The sequence below is a fragment of the Lynx canadensis genome, chromosome D2 (assembly GCF_007474595.2).
Source record: "Lynx canadensis isolate LIC74 chromosome D2, mLynCan4.pri.v2, whole genome shotgun sequence".
Classification (NCBI taxonomy): Eukaryota; Metazoa; Chordata; class Mammalia; order Carnivora; family Felidae; genus Lynx; species Lynx canadensis.
The window spans coordinates 943988-961095 of record NC_044313.2 but is presented as its reverse complement, the minus strand read 5'-3'; the positions used below and the strand labels follow the sequence as shown (position 1 = coordinate 961095).

The 17108-nt window shown below is 62.8% G+C and overlaps 1 protein-coding gene across 3 annotated transcripts in view; it reads left to right on the top strand.

Moving 5' to 3' along the window:
• The first annotated feature begins 515 nt into the window (after nucleotides 1-515).
• The window catches only part of INPP5A (inositol polyphosphate-5-phosphatase A), a 173237-nt gene continuing 156644 nt past the window's right edge, over nucleotides 516-17108 (top strand). Inside the window, exon 1 of one of the 3 annotated variants that reach the window (XM_030334760.1) lies at nucleotides 516-606. In XM_030334760.1, the coding sequence (XP_030190620.1) occupies nucleotides 532-606 (75 nt within the window). In that variant the 5' untranslated portion in view covers nucleotides 516-531. Of the gene's footprint in view, nucleotides 607-10802; nucleotides 10824-17108 lie in introns of those variants that run through there. The other 2 variants (XM_030334761.1, XM_030334759.1) reach the window with 2 other exon arrangements.

Sequence of the window (17108 nt, the reverse complement as noted above, 5' to 3'; positions counted from 1 at the left end):
CTTCGCGTAGGCCCCGCCCCCCGAGTGCTCAGCCCCTCCCCCGAGAGGCCCCGCCCCGCCCCTCCCCGCCCCGCGCAGGGTCGCTCCGCCGTCCTTGCCAGGCTCCCACTGGCCCCGCCCCGCCCGAGCATGCCCCTCCCGTGGCCCCGCCCATCCCGCGCAGTCCCGCCCCGCGCACGCCCCTCCCCGCCCCGCGCACGCCCCGCCCCCCGGCTCCGGGCGGGACTCGCCTCAGCGGCGGCGGCGGCGGCGGCGGCGGCGGCTGCGGGAACTTCGGCGGCGGTGGCGGCGATCCTAATGGCTGCGCGCGGGCCGCGGTGAGGCGCGGGCAGAGAGCGACGGGCGCGGGGCCGCCGAGCAGCGAGAGCGAGCGAGCGAGCGCGCGCGCGGCCGGACCCCGGCCAGGCCCGGCCCGAGCCGCCGAGCCCGCGATGCGCCCCGGGGCCGCCCCCCGGCGCAGCTGACGCCGCGGCCCGCGGAGACCCCGGCCGTCCGGCCCCGAGCGAGCGGCCGCCGCCGGCCCAGGCCACGATGGCGGGCAAGGCGGCCGCCCCGGGCACCGCGGTGCTGCTGGTCACGGCCAACGTGGGCTCGCTCTTCGACGACGTAAGTGCTGTGGCGGCGGCGGCCAGACCAAGACCCCGACCCTGAGCCCAGCGCCCTGGGGCTCCGGGGGCCCACATCCTGGTCCCCGTCCGCGAGCGCGGAGCCCCAGGTTCTGGACTGACACCCTGAGTCGCGCACGTCGGGACCTGTACCGGGACTCTGGGTCCTCCAAACCCTGGTACCCCTAAACCCGAGGGCCATGGACCCCAGACCCCGGCCCCCTGAGCGCTGCCGCAAACCCTGGAATCGGGGTCCCCCACCTCCTGTCTCCAAACTGCGCAGGCTGAACCTCGACCTCAGAGCCGGGACCCGGGACCCTGGTTCCTAAACTCCCAATTCTAATCCCTGTCCAAGGTCCCCGAATCCTGACCTGAGGACCCTTGTCCACGGGCCCCAACTTTGGTCCCTGACTCTTGACCGCACAACCCTGACCTTGGTTCCCAAACCCCAGCCCCTGACTTCTGCCGCCGCGCCCCCCCCCACCCCCCCACCTCCACGGCACTGGCCCCTGGCCACGGGCGGGGTGTGCAGGCTTCCCCTGCCGGCCTCCTCCGGGTGGGTGGCTCACTCCTCCGGGGGCAGGCGCCCTCATTTCACCTTGTAACTTAGTATCCGTCTAGTTCTCAGACAAGGGCCTCTGTGGGCAGCCCCGGAGGACTCTGTTTCTCGTTTATTAAAGAGAAAGATGCCGAGAAGCTTTCCAAGGCCAAAGAAGGGATGGGACTGCCCAAGGCCTTTCCCTCCGGGGGCCTCCCACCCAGGCACCCAGGGCGGCCCTTGGGAGAGAGCAGGCAGCGGGGGACGGGGGCGCCCAGAGCGCCCGGGGCGGGAGGCAGGCCCCGGCTGACCTAGTTGGGTGTCTCAGCCGCGGTGCCAGCCCGCTGTTGGTACTTACACCGCCAACCCAAATAAAGCAGAATGCGGCTCCAAGTGGCGTGCTTGTTTAAGAGAAAAGGGTGATGGCACAGACGGAGCCTGAGGCGGCCTCGCTAGGTGAGCGGTGGGTGTGGGCCGGTCCACCGACACAAGCATGACTTCGATTCCGGAGAGGGTTCTGGCTTCTGGCGGAACCTTCCTTCGCCGGCAGTAGGCAGGGGCGAAGTGCTTCAGTAAGCTGAGGTCACGGACCTAGGTTTGATTTTATTCACAAAGAGTAGGTGCTATTTTTGTGTTTTTCTTATTTTAACTTCCAGGCGTCCGTGTATTCTCCTTCCCTGCTGGGGGTGAGCCGTTTCCCTCGGACAACTTCATCTAGTTTGGCGTTTGATCATTTCTACAAAAGTGCCCTGTATGGGTGTGTGTCTGTATATTTAGCATTCTATTCTCGGCTTTCCAGTAACATGCCACTATAACATGGTTTTGCTCAGATGATTCAGATCCGTTAGCTGAGGCTTCAAAGCCTCAGAAATGTCAGGAAAATTAAGCATGGTGGGGCATTTTAGTCTCAAAGGGAAAAAGAATTTTGCTGTGCAAACATTCTTTCCAGTAATCTTTGATTCTGAGTTCTGGCATTTTTGTTGTGTTTCAGCTGTATACGCGCACTTCTCTCTGTTGACATGAAAATGGGTAACTTCATTTACTTTTGTGTGGCGACATGTTCCCTCCGGGTTTTTGTTTGTCACGAAGGCTGTATGGAGCTGTGCATTCTCTTTGCATCTGGAAGGAACGCTTGTTTTGGTAAACAGTATGCTGGTTAATTTTGCAGGGTGTCTTTGGTTTGTGGGCTCATAGACAAGTCTCTGCCCATAACCCATAGGTTCTCGGGGTGCGGAGGGCAGCCTGGAGGGGCAGCACGGACAGCAGTCTCACCCTGCTCTGGGGCACCCGCTGGGGCTGGGATGCGGGGCAGTGGTGCCTGTGGGAGACACCTAGCTGGTGAGAGCAGTGGATTCTTGAGTGACGGGGGCGTTAATTCCTTGGTTTATAGTAGGTTTCAGAAGACCTGCCTGGTGACTCTGTCTGCACAACACGTGTCCACACTGAGCAACACGCTCTTCAGAAGGTGGCAAGGCCTGGGAAGGAATGCTTTCTTGCCCGGCTTCATCGTCCTGGGGAGGGAGGGCGTCCGAGTTAGAAACGGGCATGGCGTGCTGTGAAGGACGCGTCTGCGGTAGGTGGTGTGTTTGTGCGTTTGCAGTCTTGCGATCTTCCCTTGTACCTCCTCCCAGTGTGGAGGGGACGCACCAAGACTTGTCTGGCAGCTGCTCTCCTCTCTTCAGCACCCCTGGCTCCTGACCCCCGCCACGGCTGGCGGACCAGGTTCCTCCTCCCCCACGTGCAGTTACCCACGAGGGGTGCCATCGTTCTCAAATGTTACCCTCACGTCCTTCAGAAACAGGGGGACTCCAAAGAGTTCTTGGCTATGTAGGTTGGCACGACCAGTATTTGCCGCATTGGGAGGTAGGAACTGAGAAAAGCAGAGAGCGAGCTGGTTGCTTGGGTGTCAGGTGGTGACGTTGTCACACGTCCCCCCCTCCTCAGAAAGCTCCGCTGTTCACTCAGGAGACTGTGCCCGGGACAGGAGATGGGAGTCTTGTGTTACTGTGAACACAGCTGTGACCCAGCAGACCCCTGGCCAGGTCTCCTGGCCTTTACTCCGAGGGCCTCTGTCCAAGCTGGTGGCTCTTCCTGAACCTGCACAAGCATCTCCCTGGATGGGGGGCCTAGACATGGCTGGGGGTGCCGTGACTTTTCTGGGTTCACAGCAGCTGCCTGATTGCCCCACTAGAGCCCTGCGGCTCTTCTGTAACCCCCAGCTGGGCTCGTGGTGGCACTACCCGGTTTCCTGGAAAGGGGTGGCCCGGGCTGCATACCGAACTGTGCTTGAGATGGCTAGATTTTTGACAAGGGAGGTTTCCAGCTTTTGGTTCTTTATGTTGTTGCTAGAAGTGAAGTCAGAAGGTGAATTCCTGCAGCCACGGTTTTGGAGCCGGGTCCCACCCTTACAAGGCAAGGCTGTTCTTGGGAAAGGCCGTCAGCCGAGCGGCAGGCTTCGAGAGCACAGCCCTTGGGCGTCTGCAGGGGGGCCTGCGTCCTGCGGTGCCTCTGAGCTCCCTGTCCGTTTTGAGCTGGTTTCCCTTTTTGCTTGGTCAACGGCTGAGCAGCCCTGTACCCAGGCTTGCAGAGTGGTTGTGCAACGAGCTCTGCAGAGGTGCTGTGCTGCGCCCTCCAAGGCCTCTCTGGCGGTGGGTGTCTGTGAGCCCCTGCCCCTGGCCCGGTGGGGGTGCCGGCTGCCTTGGGCACCCACCCCCCCCCCCCCAGCCCGGTGGGAGAATCGGCTGCCTTGGGTACCTGCCCCCCCAGTCCTGTGCCATCAGGTTTGCACTCTTCGTTCTTGTTCTCATCCCAGCCTGAAAGCTCCTTGAACCCCAAGACCCCCCCCCCAGCTAGTACTGTGTGCATGGCCATCCCTGCTGGCTCCCCACTCTCATCACAGCTCCTGTCCCAGCACTTGGGCACACGGACTTGGTGGAGTCCACGGGGACCTCGAACTGGAGGGTCGGCGGTCAGTCCCCGTCTGTCCCTGGCTCTGGGCAGCCCTGACGGCAGGGATCTGTCTGCCTCTGCAGGACCTTGCTGATGGCTTTACAGAGACATCATTCCCCTGCCACACACGTCACCCCTTTACGTGGTGGTTGTGAAGCAGCAGTTTTCAGTGTGTTTGCAGGCTTGTGCAGAGGCCACCACAGTCGATTGTACAACCTGTTTTGTGCCTAAACAGAAAGGATGGCCTCAGCAGCCACCCTCCCCTGAAATCCCAGCCCCTGTGGTCACCAGGCTACTTCCTGCCTCTGGGGTTTGCCTGTTCCAGGTTTCACCTGCTCAGGGGTTTACCTGTTTTGGGGTTTACCTGGTCTAGGGTTTACCTGCTCTGGGGGTTCCACGTAACTGGGATCGTCTGCGTGGCCTTCTGTGTCTGGCTGTGCTCACCGGATGTGACGTGTCCAGGGTTCAACCCGTAGTGGGTGTTGGTGCTTCTTCCCTTTCTAGGCCTGAGTGCTGTGCCACGGTGTGGACATACCACAGTGTGTAGGGCCACTGTCAGTTGATGGACATTTGGGCAGTTTCCAGGGTTTGGCTGCCGCGACCAGTGCCGCTCTGAGCATTTGTGTCCAGGCTTTGTGCCCACGTGGGTTTTCATTTCTCCCGGCACATGCCCACGAGGGGAACCGCTTGGTCTTTGGTGGCTCCGTGTTTCTCCTTTGGAGGAACTGCTCACCGCTGCCCGGCGTCCGTACCATTTTACCTTCCGTCAGCCACGTTCCAGGCTTCTGGTCGCTTCCCAGTCTCCAGGTCTTGTCAGCTTGCTTCAAAGGCTTTTTCCTGGGCTGTGCACACACCCTGCATTTGGCTCCCTCCTCACCCCTACCTCGCAGCATCGGCCGCTTCTCCGTGGCCACACTCACTGCCGATGGGGGCCTGTCTGGACTCAGGCCTTGAAAGACCCTGGCCACTCAGATCCCCAGGAGGCAGGAAGGAGCCCCGGGCCCGGGGCTCAGCCCGTGGTGCGGTGGGATCGGCTCTGCTCCTTCTGCAACTGCCCGGGAGAGCCCGGTGCACGGTGGGGAGCTCACATCAGGGAGCCCGGGGCTGCCGGATCTCCGGGGCACGTGCACCTCCTCCTGGGCCCCTGGAGCAGGTGCAGGGCTGGGGGCTGACAGGGCTGGGCCTCTCTGCCAGCCCCTTAGTGCTCCCCCAGCCCCCTCATCCCCTGGGGCCCACCCGAGGCTGGACGTGGCTGAGAAAGGGCCCTCCCTCTACTTGCGTCCAGGGCCTGTCTCGCACACTCTGTCGGCACGCAGACCGTGTCCCCTGGGGAGCGAGAGAGCAGGGGAGGGGGCCCGGCGCGCCCTGGGTCTGCCTCGGGTGGTGTGCGGGTTTCTGGGGGAAGAGGCCTGTGCTGAGGTGTGATTCCGTGATGCGCCGGGTCCGGTTTGGAAGTTACTGGATCGGACGCAGGCTGCCTCCCAGCGGATGGCCCATAAGGAGCCCGCTGTTTGATCCCGAGGGGACATGGGGAAGCTGGGCCAGGGTTGCTAAGGGACTGCGGAATGATGGTGCCTTAAACGTGGACCAGCTCAGCGCCAGCATCTGTCCCTGCGGGCAGGCGGGTGGGCACAAGGGTCACCTCTTGGAAGGTGGGCCGTGTCCACCCCACCGAATGGGGTCCAGTAGGTGGGGGATCAACACAGGGCCAGGTGGCTGGTCAGAACAGCAGTGGAGGCGTCTGGGTGCTGTCGTGGTCACCTGTCTGTCGCCACTTTTTTGGGATGCAGCCTGGCTGTCCCCATGTGTCCCTGGGCCCTTCCAACACGGGGGGGGGGAACTAAAGGAGTGCGGTCGTGGGGGCTGGGGAAGGGAGGTGGCGGGGAAAATGTGCCACGTTCCCCAGGTGAACATAAGGTGACTTTCACTTCTGTCTTCCGTTGCTGCTTCAGTTAATTAGGGCATTTGAGACTCTCCTGCCTTGACCCGCTCCCCAGACGGGCTGGGGGATAGCAGCCGGCCTCCAGGCTCGAGGCCCAGTTTCTGCCTGGCCCAGGCTGGGAGGGGTGCCCTGTGGCACCCTTCCTTCTCCGGGTGGCACCCTCTGCTCTGAGGCCCCCTCCCCTCCCTGTGCAGTGGAGACAGAACTCTGAAGCCTGGGCCCCCTCACCAGGGCCTCCCCTCCGGGGGAGCAGATGATATGTTTCAGCATGTGTTTGACCGTGAAAAGCGTGCTCATACGGAGCTCTTCGGTGGGCGCGGGGGCCGAGTCGGTCCACTCCAGGTCTGACCTTGGGCTCCCGGGAGAGCTCGGATAATCATGCTCACGGACGGACAGAGACAAGGATGAGGACGCCATCGGGGTTCCGACCTTTAACCGTGCACGCGGATGAAGCAACGGCTCGTCCAGCCCCATGGAAAATGTGGAAGTGATGTGAAAGCCTTCGGGTTTTTCAAGTGACGGCAGCGTTGATCCAGAAATGTGACTGTGGGATGATTTACGTGAATCCAGAGTGGCGGGAGGTAGGTGGCCTGCAGGCCGGTCCGGGAAAGGCGAGGCTGCGCACGGGCCTGTGTTTCAGGAGAGCGTCCTGGGACTTGAGCTGTCTTTCTGGCTCTACTCCGTGTCCCTGCCTCTGCCTGTCCTCTGGTGACGGGGATCCATAGGGTGCCTGCACCGTTTTCGACAGTTCATTTTGAGTTCACAAAGTTTGTCCTGCGGTTAGAAAAGGCACCGAACGGGGTACCCGCTTGGGTCTGCAGGGGGGGTGATGGCGCTCCGGCAGGGGCGGGCCCGCAGGACCGGCCGGGCTGGGCCGTGCCGTCTGTGGGGGCACACTGTCCACGCGCTGGTGCAGCGCGTGCGTGTGACCGGAGACCGCGTGGGAGCTGGCCCGGTCCCTGGGTGGCGGCTCAGGGTGGGGACCATCCAGGGCGGGGCAGGGGTGACGGCGCTCTGCCTGCCCGCTCGCAGGGGGGGCTTTCCCGGGCCGACCCTGTGCCCCGGTGGACAGGGAGGCGTGTGGCTGCCCCGCAGGCTCGAGGAAAGCGCTGCCTCTGGTGTGGGTTTTCCCTTTAGTGACTAGCTCAACCCCATCTCCGGGAGCGTGGCTTTGGGCTCACTTGAACCCTGACCCACTGGTGAGTTGTTGTGACCCGAGGCCCCGCGTCTTCTCCCTCCTTTGCTCTGACAGGGGCCTCGGGCCCTTCTTTGGGGTTGGGGGCTGCTGGGACTGGTGGGCCTGGGCCGCGCTCCCCCCTCTGTCTGAGCAGAATGTGACGCTGTCAGGGGTGGCTTTCCTGCTCCTACCCTGGAGCCTTGGGGCGCGTGCTGGGTCCGCGCCCTCCTCTGTCTGCACCCCGAGCCTCACGGGAGCTGGGTCTGGGACCGCGCCCCGGAGGCCGGGGGGCCCCTCTTTCCCCGTGGCAGAGTGCCCGGGCTCCGACACCCTTCTTTCCTGCCCCGCCCCTCAGGGCCCCTGAGCAGCCAGCAGTTGTTCTGGGAACCGGAGGCCAGGCCTGGGCCTCCGGGCAGGGACCTGCTCCCGGTGCTGCTGCCAGGCCGCGTGCCGTGGACTGCAGGGACACGCGGTGACGGGAAGATGTGGCTGCTGGAGCGTGCCGCTTGTCACTCGGTACCCTCTTTTGCCTGTTGTGCGTCAGAGAGGCAGGCGTGACACCCAGCACAGTGGCTGTGGCAGGTGGAGGAGGGAACCCTCACAGCGTGAGGTGCTGGTGCTGTCGGGTGGCCCCAGGCGCCTCCTCTCAAGGTCTCTGTCCCCTCCTTCCCACCCAAGCCTTCCCTGGGGTGGCAGCCTGGTCCTTCCCTGCGTCTGGGGCTGAGCAGTGCCTGGGCCGCCGGGCTGGTCCCTCAGCCGCCCCAGGCACGGGCTCCTGTGTGTGGCTGGTGGGACGGCCTCCCTGGCCTGCCTCTGCCGCTCTGGCCTTCTCCCCTGCCGCGCGTCTGGGACTGTCACCCCACGTGCCTCGTTGCCCCCCGCCCCTTCCCCGACCGAGTGCCTGTGGCAGGTTGGTTGTCCGTGGCCTGGACAGGGTGTGCTCTTCCACGGTTGTGCTTCTCCTGAAGCTTCTCTGGCCTCCTTGCGCAGGCAGGATTGTGCTGTCCCTTCAGGGGACCGCGCCCAGTGACCGGTGCTGCGCTGTCATCCCAGCCCTCCTTCCCGTCCCCTTCCCCACCTGAATCAGTGACAGGCTTTGTGCTTCTGTCCTGCCCTGCTGGCTGCCGGTGTGGCTGTCATCAGGTCCCATTGTGTTGGGGCGCTGCGGGCAGGCGGATTTGGGGCTCTGCTCCAGGGTGTGGGGAGTCCTGTGCCTTCCTGGACCTGACGGAGCGGGAGAGCTGGGTCCTAGAGCCCCTCTGCTGGTCGGGCGAAGGGCTGTGGGCTCCGGCTTGCGTTTCTCTGCGTGTCTTTGCCGCCGGACGGTGTGGGTGTCCCGCCATTCGCCCAGCGGGGACTTCAGAAGGTGTCTGCAGGGGTACAGCTGTCACCACGCTCGTTTGAGAACACGACCCTCCCAGCCTTTTGAGGCCCTCGGTGCCGCGGCTCTGCGTGCCGTCTCCGGAGTTCTGCCTTCAGCCCGGACCTCGCGTGCTCGAGTCCCACCGACTGCGGCCCTCGAGTCTGGCTGGTGGTTTCCGCCCCCCCCCCCCCCCCCCCCCCCCCCGCTGTTCGTGTCAGCACTTCGGTCCCTCCTTAGGGCCCAGTGGGTTTCTGCTGGGCACGCATCCCACTTACGGATGCGGTGTGGTTCCTGGATTGAGCTGGTGCAGACGGTCGTCTGCGCCTGTGCTCACGTGCCCAAGGAGCGTATGTCTTCTCCAGGCACCGCCCGCCCGCTCCAGGGCCCGCCGATCCCCTGTCCACGCCGGGCTGGCACGCGGCCTCGACTGTGGGTGTGTGGCCGAGCCATCCTGTGCTTGCCCGGTGCGTTTTCTGGCCTCTGCCTTTAAAAACTAGGCATCGAGCCATGGCGCTCTGCTGCGCCATGATGATGATGCCGTTGACGACGACGACGGTGTTCTCGGGTCCTGACGGTGGTATTGGGCACGCTGTGACTGTGCTGGCGGGAGGGCGCCTCTGGGGCTGTTGTGCTTCTGCTCACTCCCCGCCCCCACCCCGGGTCAGGGACCTCCCAGGAGGGGCCATCTCCTTGGGTGGAACGTACCTGTCATTGTGTCACGCCCTCGGGCATGGTTATGTGGGTGGGACAGGAGTAAGGATGGCTGCCTTAGGGCCTCCCAGGCCACCCTGGGCTCCCGGGACTCTATTTCTCTGCCTCACAGCCCCGGTGTGGATGCTGGGCTGGGGCATTTCTCTGTAGTGCTGGTGCCGAGTCCCACGTTCGAGGGTCAGTCTGGTGGTACTGGTCTTCGAGAGCCGGGCAGTGGTGGCACCCACAGCTCCCCGCCACTGCCCCGGTACACGGAGGACCCCTGCCGCCGAGTAGGGCAGAGTGCCTCTGGCAGGTGACTTCTCTTCTCCCAGCCTCTGGGTGTCATGGCTGTCCCCGCCCCTCCCAGGTGTCTGGGATGTTCTGTGGTCCCGCCGATGGGGGTGCCATCCCGTGGTGCACCAGCTGTCAGTAGGGACCCTGTCAGGTGGGGAGCTCAAGCGAATTGGCAGCCGTGTTCCCAAAGCTGCAGGAGGACCCTGTCCCTGGGAGGGGCCTGGTCCTCGTGGGGGAGGGCACGCCCTGTGCTCAGGGCCCGAGGCCTGCCTGGAAGGGGGCTGCGCCCACATCCATCTGGCTCAGGGGCTTTCTTTAGCCACACCCTCCATGAGTCCCGGGGTGCCGCCTGGGGTGCGCAGGGCAGATGAGGGAGGACGGGGTCCTGAGGACGACTGGGACACAGCTGCCTGGCCCCAGCTCTGGGCTCCCTTGCCCCCTCCGTGAGACGTTCCCGGAGACGGTCAGGCTGGGGAGTTGTGACCTTCTGGGTGAACCTGGTCATGTGGAGCTGAGAGCTGGGTTGGATGGTCAGTACTTTTTTTTTTTTTAATGTTTATTTATTTTGAGAGAGAGAGAGCACACTCAAGTGGGAGAAGGGCGGAGAGAGAATCCCAAGCAGACGCCACACTCGGTGCAGATCCCTACGTGGGACTCGATCCCGCAAACTATGAGACCACGACCAGAGCCGCAATCAAGAGGACGGTTAACCGACTGAACCACCTAGGGGCCCCCGATGGTCAGTGCCGTTAAAACCATGGTGTGGCCTGCAGAGCCCGGGGCAGGCGTGGCCCCGAGAGACGGCCGGGGACGGAGGGAGCGTCCCATCCTAGTTTGCCCGTGGGCGTCCTCCAGGGCGCTCAGAGTCCCGTTCTAGTCCTGGGCCCCAGGGTTAACCGGGATGTGTCCCGGGGCCACGCTTTTCCAGCTCTGCAGGTGGTTGCCCAGCCCGAGCGTGGAGCACGCTCTTCTCTGTGTTGTCACTTGGGGTGATCTGGACTTTGGTTAAAGACGTTCTGTTGAGAATGACATCTGTCCAAGTGACAAACAAATTTTGGGGACACGTGTGTTGTTTGCTCTTTTCTCCTTCATCACCTATGGTTTTTCAGATCTTTTGCAACTTCCTGTTTTTGCTGCAAGGCCGTCACCGCCCTCGCCGCCGCATCCAGGCAGCGTCCCGTGCACCCCGTCCAGGTGGGGGGGTGGAAGGCTGGGCCGCGTGGGAGGGAGTCGTGGTTGTCGAGGCCGCCAGCAGAATGTGGGTGAGTGGAAGGAACTGACCAACCGGGGGAAGCAAAGCAGTGTCCGGTGGCTGATTCGGGGACCGTCCAGGACACCAGCAGGTGGGGTCTCGCCTAAGCTTCTGAAGCCCCCAGGGCCTTGTCCTCACCTCTGCAGCCCAGGCACACTTGGTGCTGTGGCAGAGGTGTTTGCGGGCAGGAGGCCTGGGCCCCCAGGCTGCTGGTGACTGTGCTGTGCCGTCCAGGTTCTGCCCCAGCCGGGCTTGCGGGTGCGGGCCCAGAGGACTCATTTTTAGGGACTGTTAACAGCGTGGTTCTGGTGGCCTTGGGCTTAGTGAGTGCTCCTCAGAGCTGGGCCTTCGTCCAGAGGCCGGAGCCTTGGCAGGGAGCTCCAGGGAACACCCCTGAGGGCTCCCCGTGCCAGTGCTCCCAGCAGCACGCTCACCCTGCCCGCCTCCGTGGGGCGTTCCTTGAATTGGCCAGGCACAGCGGCTGAGCGCTGGAGAATCTCGAGGGCCCCTGGGGGAGGCCCCTGAGGCCCCTCACGTCCCACCTTCCCTGCCTCTGTCTCCCATACCCATCCCACCGGTTGTGTCTGGGATGCGAAGGACTGCAGGATAAATCCCAGGAAGGGAGCTGTGGGTCACAGGGGCGAGTACCAAGAAGGGAGGCCCCTTGGGCCAGGGGAGGAGGCCACAGGAGCCTGCGAGGGGCCTGGGGCGTGGCAGAGGCCTGTCAAGAAGGGTGTCCTGGGGTGTGGGGCGCAGGGCCCCAGGAGCCCGCAGGCAGGAGCTGGGGTTTGTCGTCTGAGGCACCTCGTACACGGTCAGGGCCTCACCCCCCGAGGCAGGGACTCCCGCTCGTGTCTTGCTGGGATGAGGCACAGCCCACCTTTGGGGCAGAGGGGCCTTACACTGGGGCCGCCTGGCTCGTGGCTCATACTCTGAGCACCCAGCTGCCCTGGCCGCCCAGTGGGGCAGGAGAGGAACTTGAAGGTCGCTTAGGAGGCCCAGAGATGCCCTGGGCCCAGAGACCACAGGTAGCCTCTTGGGCCAGCAGCCAGAGCCAGCACCTGAAGTGTCTGGGGCCTGGGGGCCGGCTGGAGAAGTAAGGAAGAGGCGGCCTCCGGGGCCACTGCAGGGCAGGAGCAGAGGCAGGAAATGGGGAGACAGGCCTGCTTGGGAGGCCGCACGGTCGGCGTGGGCGGTGTGGTCGGCGTGGTCCGGCAAAGCCAGTGAGTGGCGGAAACTGCACTGTGGGCCGAGAGGCTGCGTGGGTCTGACTGTGCTCGAGCCCTCATTCCCTCCATGCATGGGGACTGTGGCTCATGGCCCCCCGCCCACCCCCCCCACCGTGGCCCAGTAGGAAGAAGCCGAGAGGTGTGGGTGCCACTGCCTCGACCCCACTGTCGTCCCCCAGGGCAGGGCCTTGAGTAGGGACAGTTAGTTCCCTCCTCCATGCACACGGGGGCCGTCGGAACCGTCTGCGCCCTGCCTGCGTTTTCACTACTGATAAGTGAGTCAGTCCGGAAGGGGAAGAAGGGGGTGCTTAGGGCTGGGCTGGAAGGGTGAGGAGCTCCGGATAGCCCAGGGAGGTGAGTGGAGAGGTGCGCGGGACTGGCCCTCCAGGACGGGGTCCGTCGAGGAGCGCCTCCCACGGAGCGAGGGGTGACAGGCGGCAAGGTCCTGGCGGGAGCACTCCCATGTCTGTTTGCGGTGTGAGAAGGTTCTGCCAGGGGCAGGCGGACGTCTCCTAGATTCGGGGAGAAAAGTGACGTCTGTGAGCCTTGATAACCCTGATGGTTCTAGTTTTCTGTAATGGAAAAAGTCACGCAGAGTGACCCAGAAAGGCTCCCTGAAATGCCTCGTCGGTATCTTGCACGACATTTCGAGTTGCCTTAAATGCCGGCAGCGCAGACAGACCGCAGACCGGTCCGCGTGTTATGGCAGCTGCTGCGTGAGGAACCTCCCCTGTGACAGGTGGACGTGAAATTGTAGCATGTCGTGAGAGAGGACGCACACCCCCCCTCCCCCCCGCCCCCCCGGGATTTAACGTGGCCCCAGCGGTGCGTTCACGGAGGGAGAACCGTTCCCGGGTCGGGGTCTGTGAGCGTCCCCGGTGCCCGGTGGGGGCGCAGGCCCTGGGGTGGAGGGGGCCCGGGCCAGCCCCTCCCTGTCACACACGGGCCGACCCCACCGCCGGTGCTCAAGTTACAAAACACGTAGGTCCTCCCCAGCCGCACACTCGTGGCCAGTGGCACACCGCCGGCTCAGAGCCCGGCCGTGGACAGCCTTAGCCGGTGCACCGGGACGCGCTGGTGGAACGGGTCTCTGGTCGGGTGGCAGGCGTGTGCTTGCAGCCGGCTAGGTTTGGGGCCAGGGGGTCGCTCCTGGAGCACATCCCTCCTCAGGGATGCACCGGCTGTGGGTCGCCCCCACGCTCACCGGGTCCCCATAAACTCCTTCTCCTGTGTGTAGAAAGCAGAGGAGACGGCCACTTGTACGTTCTGTGGCTGGCCGAGGGGACTTTTCCCGCCGCTTGTCTGGGTTGGTGTGACTGTGGAGCAGGAGGGTGGCTGGGGTGCCCTCCTTCCACCTGAGCGCCCGAGCCGGACCCCCGCCGTCCCGTGGACTCCTGGTTGCAAGCTGACAAAGCGCCACTGAGCGTCAGAAGGACCCCTGGCCTCGGAGGAAGGATCGCTTGACACACGCGGGCAGCGTGCCCTGGCCTTTGTACCCAGGGGGCGCGTGGTGGACCGGCAGCCCCCAGGGGTCTTCCCTCGGGGCCAGGCTTCCGCCGGTCTTGGTGCCACCGACCGCAGCCCTGTGCCGCAGCAGTGCCCCATGGCGGAGAGTGGGTCGCTCTGTGCTGTCTTGGCACGTTCTCGACGGCGTCCTCGCAAGCGCATTCCGACGAAGTCCGAGTCATCTGTCTCGTTCCTTGTGCTTCAGCTGTTGTCTCTGAGAAGCCGCCTCCCGATCCAGCGTCAGGGAGATCTACCCCGACCCTTTCCCCTAAGATCGTAGCTTCAGCCCTTCTGTTTGGGTCTTTCGCTTGTTGGACGCACTTTTTGTGTGTGTCGTGAGTTAGGATCTCTACCTAGCGGTCCCGGTGCCGTCTGTTGACAAGCCTGGTTTCCGCTCCGACTGTCTTGGCGCCTTGTTGAAAATTGGCCATAAAGACGCATCTCTCCGGTGCGCTCCCCGCACACGCACGTCTGCCCTGTGCCGGGACCACACCGTGTGGAGGACGGTAGCTTTGTCGCGGGTTTGGAACGGGGGAGTGTGAGTCCTCCGCGTGGTGCTTGTTCTTCGAGCTCGTTGTGGGTCTCCTGCACGGCACACGCGCTCCGGGACTGGCCTGTCCGCTTCCACGGGGGGCTCCCTGGGGTCCCCGCCGCACTGGACCTGCAGTTTCTCTGGGAATCATGTCTCCACGTCAACACTGTGCCTGCAGTGTGCCGCCACGGGAGAGCCCTCCGAGGGCTTAGGTCCTCTTCGCTTCCTTTCCGTGATGCGTTACGCGCTTTAGCACAAGCCCTGCGCTTGTCTTGTTTGATTCACTCCTGACCCTTCTGCCGGTGCATCAGGCCTTTGTTTCTTCCGAGGCGGCTTTGGTAGCGCGTCTTTCCGGGCGTGCGTCCCTCGCGCGGGTTAAGCGGTCCGCTGGCGTGTGGCCCTTCGCGGGGTTCCCGCACGGTCTGTTCAGCCCCAGCTTTACAGTTTGTCCACAGTGTGTTCGTTGGTCTAGCCAAACGTTTTCTCAGCTCTGTTGATCTTTTTTCAAAGCCCCAGCTTTTTGGTTTCACCACTTTTTCCGTTGTTTTCTGTTTTCAGTATGGGCTGCGCCCGGGATTAAGTCGCCCAGGAACCTTCCTCGAAAGTCACGTTGCCGCAGTAGCTCCTGCTGACAGAGCCTCACTCTTTGCTTTCCGCCTTCTGTGTTTTCGGCTGACGCCGAGCCCTCCTCCCGCTTTTTCCTGAGCAGAGACACCACTCTGACGTGGCGTCCTGAGTCACCTGTGCTGGGCGCACCGGTCGTGGCCCTGACTTGGGGTCCTCTGTCGCGTGCCACCAACCCTCAGGACAGTCTTTGCCTGTATGCCCGGCCCCGGGCCCCGGGTGAGGCGGCCCTTGTGCACGTAGGTTGACTTTGTTGCCTGAATAAACGCAAAGCCTCCAGCCAGATGCCCCTCTGAGCGCTGTGATGTCGCTGGGCACTGGTCCATGGCTCCGAGAGCCTGCGATTCCGTCACAGGCTTCACGTGCTCCAGTGGGCTCCCTTCTCTCCGACCCCTCGTGACTGACAGGAGGCAGAACCAGCAAGTACCTAGAACGGTCTTCGGAAGCAGGGTTGGGAAGAAATGCCCTTCGGGACCCGTCCATTTGGCCTCAGGCACGAGGGGTGCGTTCCAGGGGGTGACGCTGTCCTTACTGAGCCAGGTACTGGGTGAGCCCTGCTCTGGGGGATCATCCGGTCTGGTGTGGAAGATGCCGGTGAGACTCTTAACAGCTGCGGCTTACGGGGCTCTAGTTAAGAGTAGACGGAACTCTTGCCAGTTTGAGCAGAAAAGGAGGTTTTAAAAATAGGTGGCTCCTGGGAAGGGCTGGGAGTCGGGCTTGGGGGGCCCAGGGGAGGGCGGCTGAGTGCGTCCCTGCCTCTGGGGACCCTTGCTGCTGCCGCTGGGCAGAGGACCCGCTTGACAGCCTCTCTCCTCCCGTCACTGGTGTCTCGGGCTCCACTGTGTGGGTGGCAGGGGCTGGACAAGGGTGACCTGGTTCCTGCCTCCGGGGCGCAGTGCTGGGAGGAGCCTAGAGGCCCCACAAGGGTCCTCACCCAGCCCTTGTCCTCCCCGCTGAGCACGTTCACTTGGGGGTTTGAAGTGCCCCAGGGTCAAGTTCTGGCTGCTCTAAAGGTCGATCGTAGTTCTGTTTAAAGTACACTTTTCTAACAGTTTGTCGTTAGCAGTCTGAAAATGCACATTTTAACCTGAGAGGTAAGGAAGAAAGCAAGAGCCTGAGGTCTCTGATTTCCGGGACTTGTATGTGATGTGGTGCTCCCCGTCGGGGCAGCGGTCTGGGGCGCCCCCACCGCCTCTGCACCCGCGTTGTTTGCCATGGTATGCGGTGTGTTCGTTCCTTGAGATTTCCTAAACTGGCGTTTGCCAGAAGTTTTATACTCTAACATGGAGGCCAAATGCGTTTGCGCGTGTCTGGGTGCGTCTGTGTGTACGTTTAACACGCCCCTGTGTAAATATGTGTTTTAACAGAGACTACTTTCCGACCATCGCTCTTGACATACGGTTGACCTTTGAACAACCCAGGGGTTAGGGGCATGACGCCCTGCGCGATCAGAAAGCCCCGTAATAACGTCTCACTCCCCAAAACTTACTGCTAACAGTGTCCCGATTGGAAGCTTTCCAGGAACGTAGTGAATTAACACGTGTGTAGCATGTTGTACGTGTTATGTGCTGTGTATTCTTACAGTAAATCAAGTGAGGAAGGAAGACAGTACCAAGAAAACGATCAGGACAGGGTGCGTTTATAGTGCTGCGCTGCACTTACCAGGAAAACCAGCAGAGAAGCCGGCCTGTGTGCTTCAAACCCGTGTTCAGGGTCAACTGTACATTGATTTTTTTTTTTAATTTTTTTAATTTTTTTATTATTATTATTTATTGTTGAGAGAGACAGAGACAGAATGCGAGTGGGCTAGGGGCAGAGGGAGAGGGAGACACAGAACCCGAAGCAGGCTCCAGGCTCTGAGCCGTCAGCACAGAGCCCGACGCGGGGCTCGAACTCACAAGCCATGAGATCATGACCTGAGTCGAAGTCGGACGCTTAACCGACTGAGCCCCCAGGCGCCCCAACTGTCCAACTGTACATTATTTTCAAGAACTGATGTTTGGTGAAGCGTGGCGCTGAGTTTCAGCTCGGGTAATGAAGGGCACAGGGCGTGGTGCTAATTTTGAACGGCGGGGGGCGGCTTCTGACGGGCGCCGAGGGGGGAAAGCACGTGACTTTCACTCTGGGTCCCCACGCCGGAGTCTGCATCACAGAAAGGAGCAGCTTTCCAGGGCCTCACGGGGATCATTGCTTCTGGGTTCAGACGCAGGGAGGGGACTGTGGCTGAGTGACAAGGCTGTCACAGGCAGATGACCCGAAGAAGGCAGGGAGCCCCCCAGCTCCTGGGCTGCGTGTGGAGCCCTTGCCGGGTTTGCTGCCTGTCTCGAGGAGCGTGGGGCCTTCTAGCAGGAGTGGCACCGCTCCCTGTGGGCCCCACTCTTTCTGTGTCCATCTTGTCTGAGAG